The following is an 18,830-nucleotide window of genomic DNA, read 5'->3' as shown; positions in this document are numbered from 1 at the left end:
AACGATGACATGAATAACATAGAGCTGGCGGGTTTTATGCTTTTTTGGCAGGATAGAACTGCCTCTGGAAAGACAAGGGGTGGCGGTCTGTGTATATTTGTAAACAACAGCTGGTGCACGAAATCTAAGGAAGTCTTGAGGTTTTAATCACCTGAGGTAGAGTATCTCATGATAAGCTGTAGACCACACTATTTACCAAGAGAGTTTTCATCTATATTCTTCTTAGCTGTCTATTTACCACCACAAACCGACGCTGGCAGTAGGGCCACATTCAATGAGCTGTATACGGCCATAAGGAAACAGGAAAACGCTCATCCAGAGGCGGCGCTCCTAGTGGCTGGGGACTTTAATGCAGGGAAACTGAAAAACGTTTTACCGCATTTCTATCAGCATGTTAAATGTGCAACCAGAGGGAAAAAAAACTCTGGACCACCTTTACTCCACACACAGAGACGTGTACAAAGCTCTCCCTCCATTTGACAAATCTGACCATAATTATATCCTCCTGATTCCTGCTTACAAGCAAAAATACAGCAGGAAGCACCAGTGACTCGGTTAATAAAAAAAAGTGGCCAGATGAAGCAGATGCTAAACTACAGGACTGTTTTGCTAGCACAGACTAAAATATGTTCCGGGATTCTTCCGATGTACACCACATCAGTCACTGGCTTCATCAATAAGTGCATCAATGACGTCGTCCCCACAGTGATACCCCACAGACATACCCCAACCAGAAGCCATGGATTACAGGCAACATCCGCACTGAGATAAGGGGTAGAGCTGCCGCTTTCAAGGAGCGGGACTCTAACCCGGAAGCTTAAAATATGCCCTCTGACGAACCATCAAACAGGCAAAGCATCAATACAGGACTAAGATTGAATCGTACTACACCGGCTCTGATGCTTGTCGGATGTGGCAGGGCTTGCAAACTATTACAGACTACAAAGGGAAGCACAGCCACGAGCTGCTCAGTGACAATAGTCTACCAGACGAGCTAATTTACTTCTATGCTCACTTCGAGGCAAGTAACACTGGCAAGTGACTTCACTGACATTTTCAACCTCTCCCTGACTGAGTCTGTAATACCAACATGTTTCAAGCAGACCACCACAGTCCCTGTGCCCAAGACCACTAAGGTAACCTGCCAAAATGACAACCGACCCATAGCACACACATATGTAGCCATGATGTGCTTTGAAAGGCTGGTCATGGCTCACATCAACACCATTATCCCAGAAACCCAAGACCCACTCCAATTTGCATACCGCCCCAACAGATCCATAAATGATGCAATCTCTATTTTACTCCACACTGCCCTTTCCCACCTGGACAAAATGAAGCCCTATGTTAGAATGCTATTCATTGGCTACAGCGAGGGCGTTCAACAACACAGTGCCCTCAAAGCTCATCACTAAGCTAAGAACCCCGGGACAAAACACCTCCCTCTGCAACTGTATTCTGGACTTCCTTGAAGGGCCACCCCCAGGTGGTAAGGGTAGGTAACAACACATCCGCCACACTGATCCTCAACACGGGGGCCCCTCTGGGGTGAGTGCTCAGTCCCCTCCTGTACTCCCTGTTCACTCATGACTGCATGGTCAGGCACAACTCCAACACCATCATTAAGTTTGCCAATGACACAACAATGGTAGGCATGATCACCGACAACGATGAGACAGCCTATAGGGAGGAGGTCAGAGATCTGGCCGTGTGGTGCCAGGACAACAACCTCTCCCTTTCAGGAAAAGGAGGACTGAGCACACCCCCATTCTCATTGACGGGGCTGTAGTGACAGCTTAAGTTCCTTGGTGTCCACATCTCCAAAAAACTATCATGGTCCAAACACACCAAGACAGTCATGAAGAGAGCACGGGAAAGCCTATTCCCCCTCAAGAGACTGAAAAGATTTGGCATGGGTATCCAGATCTCAAAAGGTTCTACAGCTGCACCATCGAGAGCATTCTGACTGGTTGCATCACTGCCTGGTATGGCTACTGCTCGGCCTCAGACCGCGAGGGTAGTGCGAACGGCCCAGTACATCACTGGGGCCAAGCTTCCTGCCATCCAGGACTTCTATACCAGGCGGTGTCAGAGGAAGGCCCTAAAAATTGCAAAGACCGCAGCCACCCTAGTCATAGGGTCACTTATGTGGAGGACTTAATTCTTCCGGCTGCCACAGATATGGCTGGGACAATGCTGGGGGAAAAGGTCAAAAAAACTATACAAACAATGTCTTCATCAAACAACACGGTTTCACAACGCATCAGTGGCATGGCAGGAGATGTTTTGAAACAATTACTACTTTGCATACAAGCCAGTGAATTATATGCGTTACAGCTGGATGAGTCAACAGACGTGGCGGGCCTGGCACAGCTCCTGGTATAAGTCTGTTACGTTTATGGGGGGTCAATTAAGGAAGACATCTGACAAACCACTGGAAACCAGGACATGAGAGGATATTTTAAAGTACTGGACAGCTTTGTGACATCAAATGGATTTTGGTGGTCAAGACGGGGCGGCAGCGTAGCCTAGTGGTTAGAGCGTTGGACTAGTAACCGAAAGGTTGCAAGATCGAATCCCTGAGCTGACAAGGTACAAATCTGCCGTTCTGCCCCTGAACAAGGCAGTTAACCACTGTTCCTAGGCCGTCATTGAAAATAAGAATTTGTTCTTAACTGACTTGCCTAGTAAAATAAAAATTTGTTGGTATTTGTACTGATGGCGCAAAAGCCATGACAGGGAGACATAGTGGAGTGGTAACTCGCGTGAAAGCCGTTGCTCCCGACGCCACTTGGGTACACTGCAGCATCCACGGAGAGGCTCTTGCTGCCAAGGGAATGCCTGACAGCTTGAAAGACGTTTTGGACACTACAGTGAAAATGGCTAACTTTGTTAAAGCAAGGCCCCTGAACTCTTGTGTATTTTCTGCAATATGCAGTGATATGGGCAGCGACCATGTAACGCTTTTACAACATACAGAAGTGTGCTGGTTATCAAGGGACAAAGTATTGACACATTTTAAAGTTAAAGTTTTCTTTACTGACCATCATTTTCACTTGTCTGACCACTTGCATGATGACGAGTTTCTCACACAACTGGCCTATCTGGGTGATGTTTTTTCTAGCCTGAATGATCTGAATCTAGGATTACATTGACTCTCCGCAACTATTTTCAATGTGCGGGACAAGCTGAGGCTAAGACCAAGAAGATGTATCTCTTTTCTGTCTGCATTAAGAAGGACAACACACAGGTGTTTCCATCATTGTATGATTGTTTGTGTGCAAATGAACTCAAGTTTACAGACAATGTCAAATGTGATTTAGCGAAGCAGCTGAGTGAGCTGGGTGCTCAATTACACAGGTACTTTCACGAAACGGACGACACAAACAACTGGATTCGTTATCCCTTTCATGCCCTGCCTCCAGTCCACTTACCGATATCTGAACAGAGAGCCTCATCGAAATAAGCGGTTCTGTGAAAATTGTATTTAATCAGAAGCCACTGCCAGATTTTTGGATAGTGCTGCACTCAGAGTTTCTAGCCTTGGCAAATCGCGCTGTTAAGACACTGATGCTATTGGCAACCATGTACCTATGTGAGAGTGGATTCTCGGCCCTCACTAGCATGAAATTTAAATACAGGCACGGTGTGTGTGGAAAATGATTTAAGACTGAGACTCTCTCCAATACAACCCAACAATGCAGAGTTATGTGCATCCTTTCAAGCACACCCTTCTCATTAACCTGTGGTGAGCTATTCATAATGTTTGATGAACAAATAATGTTTTATATGTAAGATGGCTAAATAAAGAGCAAAATGATTGATGATTATTATTTGTGCCCTGGTCCTATAAGAGCTCTTTGTCACTTCCCACGAGCCGGTTTCTGACAAAATCTCACACTCATTCTTATGTTTAATAAATGTATCATATAGTGTGTGTGGCAGGCTTACAATGATGGCAACAACAAAAAACATTTGAGAGTGCGCTGACCCTGGTGCTAGAGGGGGTATGCAGCTGGAGGTTGAATGTTTGAAGGGGTACGGGACTATAAAAAGTTTGGGAACCACTGGTTTAGCTGGTAGTGGTAAATATAAGGATTGCGGCCACAGATTAAGTCATTAGCGAGTGGCACATTTTTAGCCTTTGTGTGTATGTCTGTGTGTGGGAACAGTCTGAATACTGGCTTTTGTTTTTGGGTGGTATGCTGCTACATAATACCTCACACACTAACATAAGCTGAAAGTGCATTCACCGCACAAAATATCTTGAGCAATTCAAGCTCCTCGTCGTCTTCTCAGATGCGTGTGTGCTCGTGCACATTTGTTTTTGTGCCTGTGTGTGTTTGGCAGTGTTTATTTGAGTGATTTGTTCTGTAACACAGTACTGTAGTAATATCATATGTAGTCTTATTGTTGTCTCTTAAAAGCCCTATATTCCAACCCACCATGTCTCTGTGTTCCCTTAGCCTCCATATACAGCTACCTCATTTCACACACATCACCATGTCTCTCTGTGTTCCCTTAGCCTCCATATACAGCTACTTCATGTCACACATATCACCATGTCTCTCTGTGTTCCCTTAGCCTCCATATACAGCTACTACATTTCACACACATCACCATGTCTCTCTGTGTTCCCTTAGCCTCCATATACAGCTACTACATTTCACACACATCACCATGTCTCTCTGTGTTCCCTTAGCCTCCATATACAGCTACTTCATGTCACACATCACCATGTCTCTGTGTTCCCTTAGCCTCCATATACAGCTACCTCATTTCACACACATCACCATGTCTCTGTGTTCCCTTAGCCTCCATATACAGCTACTACATTTCACACACATCACCATGTCTCTCTGTGTTCCCTTAGCCTCCATATACAGCTACTTCATGTCACACATCACCATGTCTCTGTGTTCCCTTAGCCTCCATATACAGCTACTACATTTCACACACATCACCATGTCTCTCTGTGTTCCCTTAGCCTCCATATACAGCTACTTCATGTCACACATCACCATGTCTCTGTGTTCCCTTAGCCTCCATATACAGCTACCTCATTTCACACACATCACCATGTATCTCTGTGTTCCCTTAGCCTCCATATACAGCTACTACATTTCACACACATCACCATGTGGAAACATTGACTTTCTTCAGATGTATCGTTTGGGAAAAAGACAACAGTTGAAATAACTGTTCATTTTCAGTTCCCATGGTAATATGACTGAGGCGGGACCTCCTTTTATTTATTTACTATTTTATGGATTACTTCCTGTGATGGATTTTGTTGTGGTTGATATTGTGATGAGGAGGAGAGTTGCTGTGAGACAGGCTGTGTTAGAAGCACTGAAACGTAGTGTTAGTGTGAGACTATGAGAGTCCAGACTGTATGGAAGGATGTTCCAAATCCCAAATCAACTGCTAGCACCTAAACTCTATACACTTAGATCTGAAAGAATTGTATAAGTATAACCAAAATGGTTATATAAATTTGCTAGTTGGATTGTCTGCCATATTGCTTAAACCTTTCCAATCCTGTCAGATCTACGGACGTCCATAGAGATTAGGGTCTATGGGTTGATTTGGGATTTGACAGGTTTATTAATCTGCTGAACAGACATTGTGGAAGGAGATGCCTAATCAGAAAGTGCTTGATGTCACTTCCTCCCACTAAGCACCTTCAATTTCCTGATCTGTAATCAGTGGTGCTGATCTGCTAGACCTCTGATTGGGGGAGTCACTAATTACGTGCGACATGGAAACCAATCTGCACTTAGATAGCTACAGGAAGTACCCCTCTTATTGGTTCATCAAACCTTCCTCTTTTTAACATCACCCAACCTGAAGCACGTGTTTACCTATTGTAGCCAATTTGGAGGTGCTAGTTTCTAAAGTCTTCCTCTCTGAGTGTGTTTGATTGAAATGGCGGAGCCTGTCAATGCCAGGGGCCATCCACAAGAGACTGTTGTTTTTGCATGAAAAGATGGTTTGTTTTCAAGCACTGATATGAGACCTGCTCAGAATGGCTTAGGCTGAGTTTGTAGGCCAGAATGTTCCAATACAAGTCGAAAGGTTTACAAGCCTGATGGAAGAGGTGGAATAAAACGCAGCAGTGGTACTGACCTGAAGGCCTGGGTTTGAATCCCCCTGGTGTCAGCTCTAGGTAAACCCCACCCCAGCTCTTGAGGTCTGTAGCCACTGGTTCTCTTCCTTTGCCTTGAACCAGAGAGTGACTTAGACCTGGGAAACAAAGTGAACATGCAGTATTCTCTGGCCTGTCAGTGACATTGGTTGGTCTTTACAGTGCTGCAGCCCTCGAGGACGAGGACTGGGGACACCTGGGTTTAGGTTGTTGTTCTTACTGATCTTGTGTTAGTATTATGTAAACCCAGAGCTTAGCCAGGTGAGTAGCTGTGCTCCAAGGCCCCTGTCTTGTCAGGCTCCACTCTGTCCTAGCAGAGCCATGATCTGACTCATCTGACCCATTCGTATCCATTCTGTGCCAGTCCAAATGAAGGGCCCAGTGCTGCTCAGCCTTGTTATAGCTAACCTCTGTTATTACACATGTGCTATATTGGATAATCTGGTAGGTGACCTGTTGCAGAGGTCAGCACTGACTAACTGGCAAGCCTTAAAAACCTCTTTCATTTATTTCTGTGTTTTCAAACAAGTTTAAATGGTTCATAAAGCGAATCTATTTAAATGAAATACAAAAATGTGCATATCATATAAATGTCTATATTGTATTGTCCAATATTATTGTGTCTTGTGTTTTAGAAAAGATAAACAAAAAGGTCTTAAATCACTAAAGATGCTACCTTAACAAACAAGAGTTTAGAATGGTTTCGCTGAGGATTATCTGGTGTCATGGAACTACTAAACCTCATCCAGCTACCTACTGTAGGCACTTTCACATGATTAGTTCCTCACTCATTTTAAATAAGGACTAATGTGAAGGGTTAGTCCATCAGCTTTAGAGCCTATCAGAATTCTTGAATAGTTTGGTATTACAAATGCTTTCCCCTTGTCATGCAGTAGAAGATATTGCATGGAATCTAAATAAGTGGGTCAACTCAGCAGGCTAAAGGGTTAAGGTGTAGCTTAAAGTCGGTACTACATCAGCTTAAAACACGACCAACTCCAGATCCCACATCCCCAATAGGTGTTTCTATTAAAGCAAATTAAAAGATGAATACAACTACATTATAAAGATGTCTTTCTCTGACAATTGGATCAGCGTGGTCCGGGTTAGGGGATAACTTAGTTAAATAAGTTAAAGTTAAATAAAGTTAAATAGTTAAATAAAGTTTTTTTTAAATAATAGAAGAAAAAATAAATCATTGTATGGCGTTTATTTCTCCTTGAATTGAAGCCAACTTCATGTCAGCCTCACTAATGCAGATACACAAACAGATTAACGTATCTTTTGATTATAGTCCATTTCTGATGGAGATGTATTTTTTACCATCGTTGTTATTGTCAAAGTAAGCTAATAAAATTCATCCATGTTGCCCTGAAATTATTGTACACACGTAGAAAAAAAGGTTCGCTAGGCTGTTCCCATAGCATAATCCTTTTGGTTTCGGGTAGAACCCTTTTTGGTTCCTTGTAGAACTCTCTGTGGACAGGGTTCTACATGGAACCCAAAAGGGTTCTTCAAAGGGTTCTTCTATGGGAACAGCTGAAGAACTCTTTTAGGTTCTAGATTATACACTAGGACATTTTTTTCTAAGAGTGTAGTTTGGGGGGGGGGGGGGCATTGGTTCAGAAAAGGGCTAGAAAGAGGGGAGGAGGAAGGAGAAGAGGAAGAGAGAGTGTTCAGAGCTGTAGCCTGCCCATCCTTTCTCTGACTGCATCCTTAAATAAAGGTCACATAAAAAAATGTAAATTCTCTCACCCCACCAAAATAAGGACTCACAGTTAATCTTTGGTTCTCATTGTAATATCTTGGCAACTTCCAACCATTCTTTAAAACAAGGATTGACAGTTCATCTTTGGCGACTTCTAACCAGTGGTCTGTGATACGTGCTGATGCAGTAAACCTGCTGACAGTGCAGCTCTCGTGCGCTGAGTCAAATCCTATCCCTCTGTTTACTCTCTAGTCCACCCGACATGTTAAAATGGTCTTCTTCTGTGAAGTGGGGGAGATTAGTCCCTGACTGTCCCTTTGTGTTGGAAATACCACTGAAATACTAAAGAACAAACCATAAAATCTCTGTTATCAGAGGATTTGATGCCTCCTGCTGGTTAATCAGAACATGAGAAATGAGAAATATATTTCTTTCTTTCTTTCTTTTACAAGTGCCAGTCTGTTTTTGCTATTATGTCAACTCCCTGGAAAGAGCACAAACAGATCCGGACCAGGCTACTAACAAAACACTTCAGCATACTAATATTATGTCTTAGACATCAGAATGACCAGACAATAAACCACAACACTTTAAAAGTAAAAATAGCCTTTGAACGACCAAAACATCACCCAGAATATTTTCACGCTATTAAAATCTCAGAATTGAAGAAATGACATCCATTTTCTCTCATCTCTAACTATCAGGAAGCCTGAAAGAACAGTCTGAGTGGGCAGAGAGATTCTATATACTCATATGACCTCTCCTTGATTGACAGCTCTTTGAAATGCCCTTGTGGTCACTGCCAGGTAACAAGGTAAACAATGGGACAAGTCATTCCAAGCCTAAATAGTATGCCTCAACCCATAGACATAAGGGAATGTACATGAGAACAGCATACAATAAGTGGACTGGACAATTTATTGGTGCCTCTGCATTAGCATTATAAATGACAATATGGTCAGGATTGTATGTAATGATCAGACATTTATTTTATATTCTATGATAGGCCAGCATAGCAAAAAGATCAACAAGAACACTCATGAGAAATAATGGTGAGACATAATTTGACATAAGATACATCATTAGATAAGTGCCTGATATAGGCACCCGGCCACCCTACAGTGTGCATGACCCATTGATTTGTGTAATTTGTAACACTCATCTCTTGTCCGAATGCTTTTTGTTGTTGTTTTTATACCAAATGTGATATCATATCATGTGAAAGTTAATTACTTATGATTCAGGAAATACAACTACAGAGATTGATGGGGAGGCGAGAGGAACCCATATACCCCACTTCAATCAAGCAGGCTTCAGTCACCCACTTGTCTTCAGTCACCCTAAAGATTGAAGCGGGAGACAACAGCTGACACTGGGCAGACAGGTGTCCTGCGATGGACAGCTCGCATAGCTTCCTCACCTATGGAGCTGGATCAAAGGCGATCTCATTGAAGAGGAGACCCAGGAGCCCGTCTACACAGCCTGTCATGTTTTTGAAAAGGGAAATGTTTGTTAAATGGGTAGTGAATTTAATTGTATTTTATGATTCTATCAATTCGTTAATGTAGCAATCTACTCATTCTACAATGTGTTTTCTGGTGTGTTTTTTTTAAATATGCAATATTTGGTTGTGCAGTTTTTGTGAAACTTTTCTATGTTTGTATTGTGAATTGCTCAATTGAGATTTGAAATGAATAACTATAATCCCCCCCCCAAATCATCATGACTTGCCCCAATGACAAGATACATCAACTGTAAGACAACAACCGCACAATGAAATGGCAAAATATTAAATTCCTTTTGTGGACAACATTCCTTTGGGGCAGCTGTGTGTTCTAAGAGTAAATGTAGGGGGCTTAGGGATGAAAGATAAAAACCATATACTGTAGTGACTCAGCTGTGTTATGGAAAATATACTGTTTGCAAGTCAAAACAGCCACAGTTGCATTATTTGACGTTAGCCCTACGATCCCCAAAAATGTTGGCTACCGTGTCAGACACATCAAACTCGGATACTTACATTACGGTCAGCGCTTGCAATGATGGTACAGCATCCGTATTCAGGACTAGCTTCGTGGCACGACTCATCGACTGTTCTCCCCAATTGGTAAAGCTCCAGCCTGTCCACCCGAAATGAAAAGCAGCCACTGCTATCTTGATGTCTTCATTCTTCGGGAAAATAGCGGAAGGTTCATTGTACACTATGGCATCCAGTCAAAACATAGTGTGCTTTTGCCGACATGCTAGTAAGTAGCTTGCTAGCTAACAGTCACACAACAGATGAAAGGTTATCACCATCTGTGGTCGTACGTTCTGTTTGAGCTAGATACTAGCTTATGGTTTGTTAACAAAATCAAGGCGTTGGCGCACGTTATAATATGTTAATATGATAAGACGCTACCGTTGGTGTTTTACACTTCTTGCTTTATGTGACGTTGCCTAAAGCCGGAAGTACATCCTTGGTTATGCCTGTCCAGAGATATTAGAGAAAGGAGTATCTGGCTTGCCTACTGAATCCAAGTGTTTGACACCGGTGGAAGGGACCAGTAACTTTATGATCAAACTTTATCAATGTAGAAGCTACAGTCATTTTGATGCTGTTCGGGACCTTTAAGGAGAAATACTAAAAAATGAATGTTAACAAAATGTATAGCACCTTTCATATTGACATACAGTATTTTTAAAGGACAGTCCACACAGAGAGTAGCGTGTGCTTGCAGGGTAGAAACCCATAGTCCCAACCCACTGGGCACACACACTGGTTGAATCGACGTCGTTTCCACGTCACTTCAATCAAATTACGTTGAACAAATGTGGAATAGACGTCTGTGCCCAGTGGGATATCATTTGCTTTGTTTTTGTTATTAATTTTTCACAAATATTTCTAATACAGTATAACAATGCAGTCATCTTTTCTTCATATAAGTTAAAAAGTCAGTTAATATCAATATAAAATGTGAAAACAAAACTATAAGAACAAAACTAAATGCCCCTTTAGAAGAAAAACTTGAGGGAAAATATTGCCCAACTATACAACCAAGGGTGCATTTCAATAGCTTCAAATGGCCTATTCTACTCATCTCCTCTCCTTCACTGATCTGAAAATGCAGGATAGGTGAAGTAAATCTGTTCTCAAGTTTCCCATTTGAGCAGATGAAGGAGAGCAGAAGATGAGAGGACATACACACGTCTTTCTCCGTAGCACAAGTGTTACTGGTCTCCCCTCTGATTGGCTGAGCCCTTTCCGACACAGTCTTTAATTTCTCCCTTCAGTTCGGCCAGCTGTGTAGTGTGACTGGCCATCCTTCCTTTGACCTGTGACAGGTGCAAGTCTGAGTGTCTCTCCAGCTCTGTCCTGATCCTCTCTAGGTTGTCTGCCAGCTCCCCCAGGCTACCACACTGTCCCTCCACCTGGGCCACTCGACTATCCACCTCCTCCACCTCCCTCTGCACCCCCAGGGCCGTACTCCGGCAGCCCTGCAGCTCCCCAGCCAGTCTCCTCCTCAGGCTCACCAGCTCCCCCTTCAGCTGGGCTAGTCTGTGCTCCCCGGCCCCCAGGAGGTAGGCCTGGCGCCCCACCAGCTGGGTGATACCCTGGACCTGGGTGGCTAGCTGATTCTCCTTGTGTGTCCACGTGGCGTTAGCATGGCCCACTTCCTTAGTGAACAGGCTAACAGAGTTCCTCAGGCCCTTCAGGGTGCGGTTGACTGAGTTGACTTTGATCTTGAGGAGGGTGATCTCTCCCTGGACAGAGCCTTCCTCGTCCTCCTGGGCAATGCGGTTCAGTAGGGTCTGCAGGGTGGTATTGAGACGGTCCAGCTGGTCAGCATGGGAGTCCAGACGGCTTGACACCTTCTTCTCCACCGCCTCACACTCCTCCACTAGGCCTGTCCGTGCGCCTCCTCCAGGGGGAGTGGCGTAGGAGCAGGAGGAGGTGCAGAGGAGCTCCAGGTCTGTGAGTTTCCTCTGGATGCAATCCAGGTCTCCTTCCACCCTCCTCCTGACTGTCTCCAGGGCGGGCATCACCTGACCCTCCAGCAGAGCTGGGGCGGTGGTGTTACTCAGCTCCTCCAAAGCCACAAACACCCTCTCCTCCAGGGACTTGAGCTTGTCCTTCAGCAGGGTCTTGAAGCCGTCCAGACCCCCAGGCACCTTGCCAACCCCTACGTCCCCAGACTCGGTGACATTGAGCCTGGCGTCTATGTCTTCCAGACGGACCTCTGTCAGGGTCTCAATGTGGATGGTCTGGTCAGTGAGAGCAGCCTGAAGCTCCCGCTGGGACTCTGTTAAGCCCTTCACTGACTCCTCTAGCATCAACATCCTCTGCGATAGGCTGTTCACCTGCTGGGACAGTCACATGTCAGGCATATAGTGTAGCAATAAGACATTTTGCAAATATTTTAGTAATACACGTAATACAAGTTTTAGCCATTCAGCAGATAATATTTACCTGAATATTTCCTATTTTTCATTGAATAACTGTAACCCAATTTTCATACTGCATTTTTCAAGGTGTGTATGCCCATAACATTTGATGTGGTAGCTAAGGTTTTGAAGTATTGATGCATTTTTGTTTCCTCAATAAAAACATGTCCAGTAGCATTGAGAAACACCAAAGTTCATTGGTACCTGTCCACAGCAGCTCTCAGTGAGGGTGAGTCCCTGTATCTGTGCCTGCAGAGTACCCAGCTCCTCTCTCAGTCCAGTTTCTCTGCCGTCCAGAGACTGCTGTATGTGCTCCTGGCCGTTCATGTGTTCATTATGGCACTGCCTCTGGACCTCTCCTATCCTCTCCTCACAGCGGCTCTCCAGGCCAGACAGACGCCTCTCGAAGCCGTCCAGGATGTCAGCGCGGACACCTGCTAGTTTAGCATCCAGCAGCTCCTCCAGGATGGAGGGAGAGACTGACCCAGTGATGGGCCTGCCAGTCGCAGCTTCCAACAGCTTTTTCAGCTGCCCTTCATGACCCAGAACCATGCCCTGAGGAAAGACAATGGTTTGGCTTCAGGAACACCTCAAATTCTTTCAGCTATAGATATACAGAATCTCAGTGTGAGATTCAGAATGTTACCAATCAGCAAAAGTTATATTATTGATTTAGACATCTGCTTGTTTCTCTACATTTCCATAAGCTAGCATAAACCAGTCTAATATCATTAAGAAAACCGTAGCACCCACCTGTATCTCCTCAAGCACATGTCCTTTGGCTTTGAGCTCATCCTTCACCTCTGTCACCCTCCCAGCCAGGTCTCCAAACCCAGGGAGTCCCTCTCCTCCCTCCAGGCCATCTGGGGTGCCGTCTGGGATCACCCCAAAGCCAACAGAGGAGTCTGAAAGACGGGGGACGGTGGAGAGCAGGGAGCCCAGCATATTCTTTGTGTCCTCCTGGAGAGAGAGGCGCAGGCGGTCTTCTAGGCTGACCATCAACCCGTTCAGGATGTCCAGATCCTGGGTCAGACGACGCAGCTCCTCCTCCATACGATCTAGACGGTCTCCACCAACTTTATTACCTAGAGAGAAAGAGAAAACTTTATTACATAGGGCAAGGGAGGGAGAGGGGAAAAGTGAATCACAGTTTGAAAATATAAATTGGCAAATATTTCACCCACTGTCTGGACTCACCATAGTTGGGTTTGCCGGTCCCGGTGGGCAGTTGTCCAGTGGGGATGGGTCTGCTATCCGGCTGATTTGGGAAGGGGCTCCCTGGCTCCAGATTAGCCCCACCAGGGACAGGTTTGTGGATCAGGGGAGGTTGGGGGTGCCCATGGGGGTACTTGATCCCTGGTCGGTGTGGGGCACCCCCTTTGAAGGGGGGCAGAGAGGTGGGTCCATCGTAGCAGTTCTCCCCAGAGTAGCCAGGACAACACCTCCACTGCAGCTCAGTAATTCTCTTATAGCCCACCTTATACTTAGGCTTGTAGAAGGTCCGGTACCTGGAGTGGATGGAGAGGAGAGAGAAGATAACACGAGGTCAGTGACTATCTTAGAAAGTCAGATGGGAGGAGAGAAGAGGATAGATCAAAGGATCAATGTTTGTATAATGAGATTGGGGAGGGTATGAACAGTAGATTAGGAGATAAAGAGACGCTTTAGTGTGACGATGATGCATGCTCAGATGAAGGATTGTTACAAGGGTCATTGACCTCACTGAGACTGTTATGTCTTAAGGTGTCTACTCTTCTGAAGAATAGTGATCTCTTCTATCTCTTTGCTCTCTCTCTTCTATCTCTTTCCCTACATTTGTTAAAAGTAGAAGTCCTTTCTCTCTGTAATATCACTACAGAAGACCTTTGAGAGGCTCCGGTCACATCAGAGAGAATCCGACATCCCAGCTCACACACTCATCACAGAGATGAGCTATAGACACACAAACACACGCACTCATGCATGCACACAAACGGACACAGCACAATTTCACTGACAGATTACTGTAAACTTATACTGAAAAGGTGGCCTCTGTAATAACCATAATATGAGTTTGTTTATAATCCACTGAGATGGAAATAAATTGTCAAATTTGATAAGAATCCAATTATTATGAAAACTAGCAGACCATTAACACTTTCCAACCTTTGAGGCCTGAGCAGAGTCACAGAGCCACTGACCACAAACACAGCTGGAAGTGCAGCTGGAGGGACAGTGTGGAGTTAACTTGTAATACAAACTGACACCACCAGAGGGCAGCACATATACATGAGTCCCAATGCTTTAGTACACTACCTACTTTGTTGTGCCTGTCAAAACTATATGGAAAGTGTACAGCAGTGGGGTGAGTCTCATATTATGCACAAATATTGATATAATAATTATCATATCGAAGTAAATTTGGAGTCATGGTGTGTGGTCCTCCTACTACGACTAAGGATTGGCCTACCATGCAGTTTATTAGGCTACAGATGAAATAAGTTATGATGAACTTCACAGGGTGGTGAAAGTGCAAGGGGATGAGCCTGATGCTCCTTTCCAATAAATATTGAGGGTCTTATTCAAGTGACATGAGGATCGATGCTTGGCTCCTGTTTTTACAAATAAAAACATGCTGGCTCTTATCCATAATATCATCATCTAGACTAGCCTACCAACAGTAACTATCAGGGTTGGGGTCAATTCCAATTGAATTTGAAATTCCAATTAAATTATTGAATTCACTCATGAAGTAAAGAATTTACATAGCATTACATTCTAATTAAAGAAATCTTCAACTCTTGGAATTGGAATTGAATTGGAATTAAACTGTTTGGACTTTTTGAATGGGAATTGAATTGTAAAAACAAAACATCTTTGGAATTGAATTAAATTGGAATTGAATATCTTTTCGACGAGTGTAGACTTACATGACGACAGGACACTTCTGCCCCCAGATGCACTTGGTGGTGTACTCTGCCTTCACGTAGGTGGCCATGCCGTCCTCAATCGTACACGTGATGTTCTTCTGGACCACATGTGCACAGTGGTTTCTGTTAGAGATAGAACGAGAGAAGAGAACAACAACAAAATACAACACCATCAAGTCCTCAATCCGACGTTGTGTCTCCTGTGGGACTTTGTGTATTAAAGCTGTCTATAACAACGTTAGAGACCGTTGCTAATCCAACACACACACAGCTGCTTTTCATAACGACCAAAGTCGAAATTCAATCATTTTGTACCACACTTTCTGAAAGTATAGTGATGAAATGTCCAATGACACTTGATTCCCACATTCAGTGCACTATACTTTAGGCCAAAATCAAATGTGAGACATGTACGTGTCATTGAGATTTCCCTTATGAAAATAAAACATACTAATCGAGTGATTTAATGTGAAGTTAATATGTTAACATAAAACTATACACGTGACAACATGTTAGCACGTGTGAGAACATGATCTCATGTGAAATAAATGTGACAACATGGGGATGCAAAATCTCAACATCTGATAACATGAAACTTCACGTGACAATCACACAATTATTGACTTGATTCCGGGCAACTTGCAAAATGAGGAAAAGTATTCTTGCCAATAAATCTGTGGTTGATCTCTGTCATGGCCACATACCTGCTGGCAATGCAGGAAATTCCTCTTAATGGCATCCTAGAGGTTATGAGTTCAAATCCCAGGTGTGGTTGCGTCCAAGTGTGCTAACCAATGTTGAGGTCAGTTCCATTTACGTTCCAGTCAATTCAGAAAGTAAACCAAAATCCTCTTTGACATTCTACGGGAATTAGAATTGGAATTTCTGTGTACTTCCTGAATACAGTTCGTTGTATATTTTGAGTACCAGGATGTGTACTCAAAGCATGTGCGTACCAATTGGCATGTGTCGTCACTGACATTTTCAACCTCTCCCTGACCGAGTCTGTAATACCTACAGTACATGTTTCAAGCAGACCACCTTAGTCCCTGTGCCAAAGGAAGCGAACGTAACCTGCCTAAATGATTACCACCCCGTAGCACTCACGTCGGTAGCCATTGAACACTGAACACTGTATGCTGGAAAAACTCGGTTTGTTATTTTTAACTAAAACATAACCAATCTTTGTTAATCATAAATACCGAACGTGTTTTTGCATGGATTCCGCATCGCGGTTAACTTTTACCAGCTAGGACCACTCTCTCTTGTCCCGGAATCTCGCTCCACGGTGGATGGAAAGTGTTTTTTCTCTCTGGAAAAGTTCGGCAAAAAGCTGGCTTTAGGCTAAAAACAAACTGCTAACTGCTAGCCTCCGGGCCCAAACCCACCTGTCTCTCATGGCTTCGCTCACCCCTGGATGTACCACCTGCCAGTACCTGAGCCAGAGAGTCGCTGAGCTGGAGGGGAGAGTATCTGTCTTGCGCCAGATCAAGGAGGACGAAGAACTCCTGGACTCCATGGTTATACAAACCACCTCCAAAATCGACGACGTCACCTGCCCCTGGCTCGGCACCTCCACTTCTGGGGAGCCTGTAACTGTGAAACTCCATTCGGTTCCCTTAAATGAGCCATGGCCCAGACTAGGAGCTAAACCGAAGGGCCTGGTCTGTTCCACCCCTTCTACTCCGCCTCAGGATGCCTGGATTGCTGTCCGGGGAGGAAAGCACTCCAGGAAACGGAATCCATCAAATGTTTCGGAGGTGCTACAATTGGGGAGGAGATTCAAGGTCCTGGAAGACCTGGAAGTGCATTCCAATCATACTGTACAGGGTCCCTCCGCTTCATCTCTACTGCTGCCATCTCACTCTCAGGTGGAAGTGCCCAAGCACACTCATCTGCGCTCCTTGCCTGCCACTAGGTCGTCAGTCTCAGCTGCTAGCCCCCCTCAACCTGCTAGGAGGCAGATCACCCGGGAGAGGCCCCGTCATTTACCCAATAAACCCATCTGTAGTCCTTCCGTTCTCGTGGTGGGTTCATCCATGGTCCGAAACGTTTCAATCCGGAAAGCTGAGACCTTCTGCTACCCTGGCGCTAGGATCTCTGACCTAGATTCCATGCTACCGCTACTTATTAGCAAGCACTCCGCCGCTTCAACTGTCATTGTCCATGTTGGGTCAAATGACATTAAACTCCAGCAGTCAGAGAAATTGAGAGACGATTTTAAAATATTGATAAATACGCTGCTGGAATCTGGGAAGCAGTGTGTTGTTTCCGGTCCATTTCCATCCCCACGCTACACGGATATGGTTTTTAGTCGTATACGCCAATTACACACCTGGCTTAAGGGATACTGCTGCACGATGGGAATTCCTTTTGTGGATAACTTTGCAGCTTTTACAGACCGACCAGGTCTATTTCTTCGGGACAATTTACATCTTAACAGGTATGGCTCCAGCATCCTCTCCACCAACATGTCTCTTACTCTTGCCTCATGTAGAGCCTTTGATACCTGACGTTGTGTATTCTCGGGGGTTGACTTTTGGGATTGTACGCTCCCCTATCAGACTATGTTCAATGCTCCTCTCCCAGTTTCATTAATTAGTTCCTCAATTGCAAATATGGAACAAACTACAGTTAACAACCTTTCTGCAATTCCTAGATTATTGTCCAATCACCGTATTGCGAATACTACTCACATGCAGAGAGGTATTGTTAGTAGTAATCTTGTCCCCATAAAATTGAGCTCTGTCAATAGCTCGAAAATGGTTTATTGCTCATCCAGTGCAGCTTCAGGTGCTACCTTGGATACTCCATCTGATATGAATTCCCGTAGCAATGGTATTGGAATAATTCATTTGAATGCTAGAAGCCTGATCCAAAAGTTGGACTTTATTGAAATTTTGGTCTCACAATCAAATGTTGACGTTCTGATTGTATCTGAATCGTGGCTGTGTGATTCTGTGCCAGATTCAGATGTTCAGTTGATTGGATACAATATTTATAGAACTGATAGAGTTGGTAGAGGTGGTGGTATTGCGATTTATGTTAAATGCTGCTTAAATGTTTCTGTGTCCATATCAACCTCTGTCTCAAAGCAATATGAATGTCTAGTTTTAAACGTGGTACTTGGTAATAATGCTCATTTAACTCTAGCAGGGGTATATCGCCCCCCCTCAGCTCCTCCTTGTACTCTATGCAAATTATCTGATATACTGTCTAATTATGCAAACTCTGAATTACTGATTTTGGGAGATTTTAACCTGGATTGGCTCTCACCAGTATCCGATAAATTAAAAGGCATTTGTACTGAGCTAAATCTAACTCAGCTGATAACTAAACCAACCCGTCCCAACTTTAAGAACCCAGTAAAATCCACTCTATTAGACATTATTCTAACAAATACCCCCCATAAATACACAGCCAGTGGGGTTTTTGCAAATGATATCAGTGACCACTGCCCTATTGCTTGTATTAGAGATACCAGGCTGAAACACTCTGATCCCTGTATAATCTCTAAGAGAAATTATAAACATTTCTCACAGCAAGCTTTTATCCTTGACTTATATCACTCTGAGCTTTTATCCACTTGCTGCTTTCTGGACCCGGTTTTAGCCCTTGCTTTTTTCTCTTCTATTGTTAC

General features: G+C 44.1%; 1 protein-coding gene across 1 annotated transcript in view; it reads right to left on the bottom strand.

The window, feature by feature from the left end:
• Positions 1–11,066: 11,066 nt before the first annotated feature.
• Positions 11,067–18,830, bottom strand: part of LOC120020556 (EMILIN-3-like) — a 33,757-nt gene continuing 25,993 nt past the window's right edge. Inside the window, exons 2-6 of the mRNA XM_038964263.1 lie at positions 15,191–15,313; positions 13,479–13,789; positions 13,035–13,366; positions 12,486–12,836; positions 11,067–12,197 (exon numbers count right to left, since the gene is read on the bottom strand). Coding sequence (XP_038820191.1) covers positions 11,067–12,197; positions 12,486–12,836; positions 13,035–13,366; positions 13,479–13,789; positions 15,191–15,313 — 2,248 coding nt within the window. The remainder of the gene's footprint in view (positions 12,198–12,485; positions 12,837–13,034; positions 13,367–13,478; positions 13,790–15,190; positions 15,314–18,830) is intronic.

The sequence above is a fragment of the Salvelinus namaycush genome, chromosome 25 (genome assembly GCF_016432855.1).
Source record: "Salvelinus namaycush isolate Seneca chromosome 25, SaNama_1.0, whole genome shotgun sequence".
NCBI classification, from domain to species: Eukaryota; Metazoa; Chordata; class Actinopteri; order Salmoniformes; family Salmonidae; genus Salvelinus; species Salvelinus namaycush.
This window is presented reverse-complemented; position numbering and strand designations above follow the sequence as displayed.